At 38.7% G+C, this 8,696-nt stretch overlaps 1 protein-coding gene across 1 annotated transcript; it reads left to right on the forward strand.

Annotated features, from left to right (window-relative positions):
* The first annotated feature begins 3,636 nt into the window (after positions 1 to 3,636).
* ca6 (carbonic anhydrase VI) lies at positions 3,637 to 8,680 on the forward strand. Its single transcript, XM_079238946.1, has 10 exons — positions 3,637 to 3,741; positions 4,260 to 4,439; positions 4,676 to 4,824; positions 5,172 to 5,267; positions 6,853 to 6,919; positions 7,111 to 7,268; positions 7,388 to 7,514; positions 7,613 to 7,696; positions 7,783 to 7,815; positions 7,902 to 8,680. The coding sequence occupies exons 1-10, from the start codon at positions 3,651 to 3,653 to the stop codon at positions 8,534 to 8,536; spliced, it is 1,620 nt and encodes a 539-aa protein (XP_079095072.1). The 5' UTR covers positions 3,637 to 3,650; the 3' UTR covers positions 8,537 to 8,680.
* Positions 8,681 to 8,696: the final 16 nt, after the last annotated feature.

Here is an 8,696-nt window from a genome sequence, read left to right on the forward strand (position 1 = left end):
TGGGAATCACATGGAAGGGACTCTAGATAAGACATAGGGATGACTCTCAAACAAACCACAGCCTCACAAAGACTACAATGGGTCCTGACAGTATGTTGAACAATGAAAGTCCTTAGTAAAACTTGGTCTTTTGAACATTTTATTTAGTTTTTGCAGAAAAGAAAGACATGGAAACGTGAAAAAGTAAGTATATCATCTCTTCATCCTCAAGACTCAAATTGATGGAAAATGAAAAACTTGTGCAGAGCTTGACATCAAGCTGTTGGAGATTCATTTATTCTGAGTCAGGTTTGTTTCAGCAGTGTAACATTTAAAAACCTGGCAGACACCAGTCTGTGAGGACCAAGACTGAGTATCACTGATGTTGGGTTCTGGTATGAGCAAATTTAGTTATTAGCCACTATGAAAAAGTATCCATGGACAGTCATTAATTTTTAATAAAAGTATCAATATAGAATATAAACTATTGAGCACCACAGGAGAATTCCTGCATCAATATCAATATCTTAGTCAGTCTTGAGGGTCTGTGTTGGTATGTACCAATCTTGGACAGAAACAACATGCACAGTCTGAGCATTGACCTTTGCAACCATCAGTTATCACAATGCACACACAACAATCACACAACAAAACTTTGACTTTCAAAAATTTAACAATACACTAAATTACATTACATTAATGTAAAGAATAATGATCATAATTCAAGTTTTTAAGTAATAAGTAGGATTGTTGGACTTTGCAATACTATACGAAAATGCTATTTACTGTACAAGAAAGACAGAAAGTCACCTGTGTTGGTGGGAAGGATATTGCATGATTGTCTTTAATTTGTTCAAAGTTATGTTGAGGTTGGTGCCCTTCAGAAGAAGAAGACTGATTGCTTCTTCTCAACTGGAGAGGGTAGCAGGAAGGTTAACAGGAAGGCTTCTTCTCTTGGAGGAAAACTTTCCTTTGTTTCAGAGGATTCCAGATTCTGGATTGCTGATGCAAAACAAAGCAGCCGGAGATCAGCTGCTTCTAGCAGGCTGATCTGAAGATTGGTGAGAGCAGTTTGAAGTAAGGTGTTGTCATCTGGTGAGGCCTTATGTTCCTTGGAGCCTGGAGGAGAGGAGCTGCTTCATTATCAAAGAAAGAAGTGGTCTGGCCTGGCCGAAGTTCTAGCTTCAAAAGAAGCAGAGGGGAGTCCTTAATCCACAAATGAATTCTTAAGTCTGTGGCATCCCAACACTGACCTTGGACATACACTATGATTTTGCACACTGAGGGAGGCCCCTTGCAGCAATACATTTGAAATAGTCTTTTTTTTTTTTTTTTGTCAAATGTCATTCGTCTCTCATATTGTTGTGGTTAACTTAGGCATTGGTTTATGTGCACCTTTTTTTTTTTAAAAATCAGAGTTGCAACATCTTGATTCTTTTCTTATTCAGTCATTCTGGATCATTGTCCTGTTGCCTTTCCAAGTTTCAGGCAGTTTAGTCATTAGACAGATTGCCTTACATTTGACTTTGAATACTTTGGTATTCATAGGAGGATGTTAAACTCAGTAACTGAAAGGTATCCAGAATCTTGCAGCTGCAAAACAAACTCAAACAATCAGCCCTCCAGCATTGTGCTTGAAAGCTGATAGGAAGTGTTTGTGGTGATATGCTATGTTTCCATTTTCTCTGAATCTAAGGATGTGTACCACAATTAAATATCTGGACGCACCAGACCTTTAAACTGTCAAAACTTCTTCTGTTATGCAGGTCATGATTGATCAAATTTGGTGATGATAAATGAATCAAGTGCATTGTATAAGCTCTTCATCTGAGGTTAAATTGACCTAATTTTAAGATCTAAAAAGAATTAGATTTTTCTTTCATTAATTTTAATCTTGTATGTAAAATCCTAAATTTGACAGGATGCATGTTTGTGAAGACTTCACAACACAGCTTCAGTGTAAATTTGTTAATATATACTTCCTCATGAAAAAAAATTGTTAAAGTAGGTTTAGTTCAAAAGTTCAGCCAGTGATCCCCTTACCAAGGCAGAGCCCCGCAGAGCATAAAATTTCTTGTCTAGCTTGTATGACCAAGTCTTAAATTTTTTTGATTTTGATCAAAATGGATAATCAAATCAAAGTATGAAATATTATGTTCAAACCATATCTTTGGTTCAAACATCACCAAGCCATGTTTTTGTTGCAGGTAGTGTTTGATGTTCTTAAACTGACATATTGGTAAATATTGTATTGTGATGCTTTTACTTGGTTTACTTGAACTGTTTTAATAGGTTTTAACTTTGCTAGTCAGAAGCACAATAACCTGCAGCAAGCCTCTTGGAAACATAATCTACCTCAGAAGAAAGAAAAAGATGCTGAGCTCAGTCATGTCACTGTCACTAAGATACTCAACCTTGTCAAGCTCATCCCAGTTGGGATGAGCTTGACCTAAGTATTTATATCATGCACAGGGAAAGATTTTAGACATAAAAACATAGTCAGTTTGGTTGTCATAGTTTATAGAACTGTGAATAAAGTCAGAGATGGCTGCTTTGAGAAGATCTAATACACTGAAATTCATGCTGACTTGTATTGTAGTTGAAACATTTCCTGACAGGATTTTATATGAATAAAACAGATCTTTACCAAACATGTGCTGTAAAACAGAAACTTTTATTCAACTGTGGAGACTGCTGAATATTATTCTTATTCAGGGGAACCTAAACATTTGCATACAGCTGTAAGCTCACTGAATGATGATGAAGTTGTTGCCTGACATTTAACACAGAGGTGTGAGACTGTGTTACTCTTGAGCACTTTTTCCACATTGTTGAGCAGTTTGAATTCTTGGTTTTTGTCCCATAACCACAAGTAACCCCAAACCTTTCTGAAGAAAACTAGATATTTCCCCCCTTTTTTGTGAGTGCATCCAATTCCCAGAAGCAAACTATATATTCACACTTACACACCCCTCAGTTTGACATTTCTGGCATTTGAACCAAAAGGGTTGAGCATGTTGCAACTGGCCCACATTAGCAGGTAATACACAAAGTAATATGTTATTATAGATCCATGGAATGAACACATTGTTTTCTTCCATATCAGGAGCCATCTGTTGTTTTGTTTGACAGAATGACTTGCAACTTTACCAACAAAGTCAGGGCGTCAAGAATGTGCTTGTAGCCAAGCACTTTCTCTTCTATGCCAGTCCTCTAATAATTAAGTCAACACTTCTGCCAGAGTTTGAGAAACTTCCGGTCTTGAATGACTGATTCTTAAGAAAAAAAAAACACATCAAAGACTAAAATAAGATTTGTTTTAACATTTCAATCCTGAAAGTCCAATAACAGGTAAAACCACACATGTACATAACAAATACAGTTATTATAACATAATGTTTCCCAGCACACATACAAATGTATTTTAAACAAACAAAACCAACCTTTAGTCTAAATTAAGAGTGCATTTCAGATATGAGAGTAAAATTGTCCTCGAGAGTTTTTTTTTTTTTTCCCTTTTTTATTTTGTTTTTCCCCTTCCAGTCACTTTGGCTCTCTACTGGGAAGCGCTCTGGGCGTTTTCATAACACCTCCCTTCTTTACTGGTGGGTTAAATGTGGAGAGAAAAGCTCTGTGAGGAGTCAGTGTTGTGCGAGAACAGAGACGCGGCGATGGAGATCCTCTCTGCGTTTGTCTCCGCCGTTTTGGTTTGTGTAGTGAGTGCAGGAGTCAATCATGAAGATATTCGCTGGACATATTCAGGTGGGTTTTTTGGTTCTTAGAATATTTTAGACAGGAATATAATATATATGTTTGTCATCTGAAAAATACCAATCCTTAATTAAATGGGTTTGATGCGTAAAGCGTGCGTAAAAGCGCTGTTTGGTTGATTCTCGGAGATATAATCCGTCAATAAATGAAGAATTTTTGTTTGTTCGTGATGTAATTAAAGCTGTTTGGAGGTTTGCGCACCGCAGTGGTCAACTAAGATAAACATTTTCAGACTCTTCTTACATCTGTAGTCTATTGGAGGAAATAGCTGTGTTGTGCCGTTGTAAATATTTTTGGGGATAATACTACAAGGAGCTAAAGCGACATCGCAGCATCCAGTTGAACAAGTTCTGTGGGTGCGCTTATAACCAGCGATCTGCAAGCTCCTATAAATCCTCCGCAAATAAACGCTACAAACCATTTTAAACAGCAGCACTTATTAAATAAATTTATGTCTGTCAAGTGTTATTTTTAGGCTACATGTAAGTGGATGATTATTTTGCAAACAGAGGGAGCTTTGGATCAGATGCACTGGCCAACTAAGTACCCTTCGTGTGGCGGCAAGAAGCAGTCCCCAATTGACATCCAGAGGCGCAGCGTAAAGTACAACCCAGACATGTTGGAACTGGAGCTCAGCGGATATGATGCTCAGAAAGGGAATTTTCTCATGTCTAACAACGGGCACACAGGTAGGTGTGTTTGAAATGCATAAACTTACAGCTTGTGACCTCAGAAAGAAATAAAAAGAATAAAACACTGAATAAAAGCACAAAGAGCTAAATTTCCCCCCCTTTTCTTTCCTTTTTTATGCAATATTGAAATAAATATCACTTCTTTCTGGAAAGGAGGACATATTCATAAACGCCTGAACAGCAGCCTTCTAAAGTATTCATGACCTCTAATAAAATCTTTATGTCACCATCAGTTCAGATCGACCTACCTCCCAACATGATGATCACCAAGGGCCTCCCAGGAAAGTACACAGCCGTCCAGATGCACCTGCACTGGGGTGGCTGGGACCTGGAGGCCAGTGGAGCGGAGCACACCATAGATGGTATCCGATATATGGCAGAGGTGGGCTTAGAAGACAGCAATGAAAATGTGACCTGTTGGACACTAAGACGCTTACTGTAGAATTATGTTTTTTTTTCTATTTCATTTTTTTTTTTTTATGGAGACAGTGCCATTAAGGAAACCACGGCTATCTGCATTTATTAGTTTAAGATATTATCTTCTTATTTGGGAGCGATTTTCTTGTATTTCCCTTTTTCTTTTAATTTTTTTTCCGCTTTCCATGTTCCTGCTAATACATGCTTGTTGTTTTATTTTAACTGAGTTTAAATGCCATATTTACATTGACATTGATAGATAAGGTGATGTTGACGCCTAACCTGTCCCTTTTTTTCCACCTTGTCTCCCAGCTCCATGTCGTCCATTACAATTCAGAGAAGTACAAAAGCTTTACTGAAGCCATAGATAAACCAGATGGGCTGGCAGTTCTCGCCTTTTTCTATGAAGTACGTGAACCATAAATACCTTTTCCTCTGGTTTGTCTCATTTATTTAAAATCTACTTCGTATTCAGGCACCATCTGAGAAAAATGAGCATTAGCTCTGTTGTAGAAAATTTGAATAAATGAGAAAGAATGTCTTTGTGCTGAAAAATGATTATTTGCAACCCCCTGGTCTTTGAAGTGGGTATTTTGGTCATCCTGCTGGATTAAAGGCTCTTTTGAGTTTTCAGCTGCAGACTCACATATTGAATGGTATCTTGTTTCCTGTAGCCCAAGACAAGTATGAGCTATGAGACACTTCCTTTCCTGTCCATTGAGAGGTCATTGCTGCAGCAATGTCACTGCTATCATCCACTGTGACCGAAGCACAGTCAGTCTTGTTTGGACAAAGTTTGTTGCTGAAAAATTCTGAATAAAAATGTCTAAAATACGTCTCAAATTTGAAAAAATGAAAAAAAAGGTCATATCTGTAAAGCTAAACTGATTTTTTAATTGATTTCTTTTACCATACGTTCCCGTTCCCACATCCAGCATATCATCTGCTGGTTAGAACGAGTATTTAGATGCATTATAAGCTTAGAGCCAGTCATATGGAGCTTCTTACATTCATTGAGCAGTTTCTTTTTAATCTACCACATAGTGCCAGCTTTACAGACAATCGTCCATCCAATAAGAAAATAATATATTGTTGTAACATGTGGTCTATCTGTAGCATTAATGGGTTTGTTTTAAAGCATAATCTCTTCCTAATGTTAACTAAACAGCTTTATTGACCAAACTTAACCAAGTTGTTTAGAAGTCTAAATCTAATTACACAGCTAGAGCAATTAATATGAGGTTTAAAGGAAAATGAATGGCAGTCATACTTTAAATTGAAGTTCACTAGAAATTCTCCACATCTGAGCAAATAAACTGAAAAAAGTAAGTCCAAAATATGCAGTAATTTAATTTTGTATTAAGTTCATAAACCAGCACAAGACAGGTTTATTTTGTTGTTGTTGTTTGCTTTGTTATTACGTTATTATCTGTTACTGTCTTGTTTCTCTCGCTTTGTGGTAGACTGTTTCAAGTTGTTGCTGTCCAGCTTTCCTGTCCTGTCTTGGTTTCAGTTTTCTCTGTTTGTCTTCTTGCTGTTTCCTTGTGTGTTTTTGGATTTGAGTTGCAGAACATGGAGCTTGCTGGGTGGGAAGATACTGCATTAGCTCCATTATAGGAGGATGGACTGATGATGATGATGAGATAAAGTTAGAACATTACCCATGAGGCTGGACTTATGATGGCTCACAGTAGTCTTACATATTTACATGTTCAGGTTTATGACCCAAAAGTGGTCATTTATCATTAAAGGAAACATTGAAGTTTCAGTTTAAATGCAACCATGAGAAACATTAACCACATATCAGAACTCAAAGCTCTCACTTCTGCATCAAGCTTACTCTTTTTCCTGGTTTCCACAATGACACATAATTTATCTGTATGTACCAAGTTTGTTGTGAGAAAGGACTGGAAGTGTGGTATATAAGTAAAAATCACCTGTTGGGATTGAATCTGCTGGTTTTAAGTTAACCCCAATACTGGTTTATTTCCAGGATGGCCATTTTGAGAACACCTACTATAGTGATTTTATCTCAAACCTGGACAAAATCAAGTATGCAGGTGAGGTTTTCATGCATTTAACACTAATTTGGATGTTCAGCCATTTAAAAAAAATACATGTTTTTACATGTATTTTTTTAAAATGCTTTTTATGCCTCATCACTTTGCAGAAGGTCACTTTTCAGGTAATCTTCCAACTGATCCAGATTTGTGGGTTTGGGTCTGATTAGACACATGTGTAACTCTGACAGGTCAGTCCATGAATATAACGAGTATCAACATCCGCTCCATGCTCCCCGAGAACCTCAACCATTTCTTTAGGTATGAGGGCTCCCTTACCACTCCACCCTGCTATGAGAGCATCATCTGGACAGTGTTTGATACACCCATCACTCTTTCTCATAACCAGGTACAGCAGGCAATCTCAAAATGGAGACCTTGTAAGAATAAATAATTCAGCAAAAAGCCGGCTTATTTTGACTTTCAGTGCTAATTTGACATACATTTATGTGTTGTATGTGCATTCAGATCAGGAAACTGGAGAGTACCCTCATGGATATGGACAATAAAACCCTGTGGAATGATTACCGCATTGCTCAGCCTCTCAACAACCGTGAGGTGGAGTCTTCTTTCCTGCCACGCCTTGGGAAAGGAAGTGTGTATGATTTCACAATTTTTACATCAGAAGTGATGAGGGAATGTTCCAAGAACTGAATCTAATTCTCATAATTTTCCTTCACTTTTTTTCCAAAGCATTTTGTCGGCAAGATGAGATAGAGTCCAGGTTGCTGAGGATTGAGGGTTTGATAACGTCTCTTGGAAAGAACATGCATTCAGGTGAAACAACTTCTCACGTCGGCTTCATCAGAATGTAGGTAGTCATATTTCACTTGCCATGTTCACTTCTTTCTCTTTCTCTTCAGGAGGATCTCGCCCCTCAAGGCCTTCCATATATGGTGAGTGTGTGTTGTGTGTGTAATGAAGCTGATCAAAAGATCTGTCCCTCTCTGCAGTCTGATTCTGGTTCTTCTGTCTTCCTCAGAACATCGAGATCTGTTTCCGCTGGTGCTCAACTTCCTGGAGAAGAATTCAGACAGCTACGCCTTGGCCCGCATCAGCCATCCCATGGATCTGGACTCCTTCACTGTCTGCATGCATGTCCTTCCTCAAGTTGAAGGAGTCCACACCGTCATCTCCTACTCCAGCCATGGTATCGACAACGAGCTGATGATCTCCATCGGGGAAGACTCAGATGCAAGAGAGGTGGGCCTCTGGATTGGCAATGAGTTTGTCAACTTGCCTCACAACTTTATTCCCCATGACTGGGCCAACTACTGTGTAACGTGGTCATCTCACACTGGTGGGGCAGAGCTCTGGATTAACGGTATGGTAGGGGAGCAGAGGTACTTGAAGAGTGGTTACACAATAAGCCCTGGTGGTGAGTTCATTCTGGGCAAAGACCAGGATGGGCTACTGGGAATCTCTAATTCGGATGCCTTTGTTGGTAAAATGACTGATGTCAACATGTGGGACTACGTGCTGACAATGGCAGATATCCGGGATCAGATGTCATGTGAGAGTAACAGCACTGTGGTGGGCAATGTGTTCAGCTGGGGTAGCACCAAACTTAGCCTGTATGGAGGGGTGCAGTTGGACAGCCAGTACAGATGCTCCTGAAAAGCCTCAGTAGTTTGCCCTGCTATACAGGCTCAAAAATGCTGCAAGTAGTAAACCATCACAGCTGATGATGGGGTTTTAAAATGTTTATGGGATGATTAATGAAGGACCAGATGTATGTCACAGCTTCATCCATGTATTCATATCCACGCATCTTTAA

Source organism: Telmatherina bonti (assembly GCF_933228915.1).
Source record: "Telmatherina bonti genome assembly, chromosome: 4".
Classification (NCBI taxonomy): domain Eukaryota; kingdom Metazoa; phylum Chordata; class Actinopteri; order Atheriniformes; family Telmatherinidae; genus Telmatherina; species Telmatherina bonti.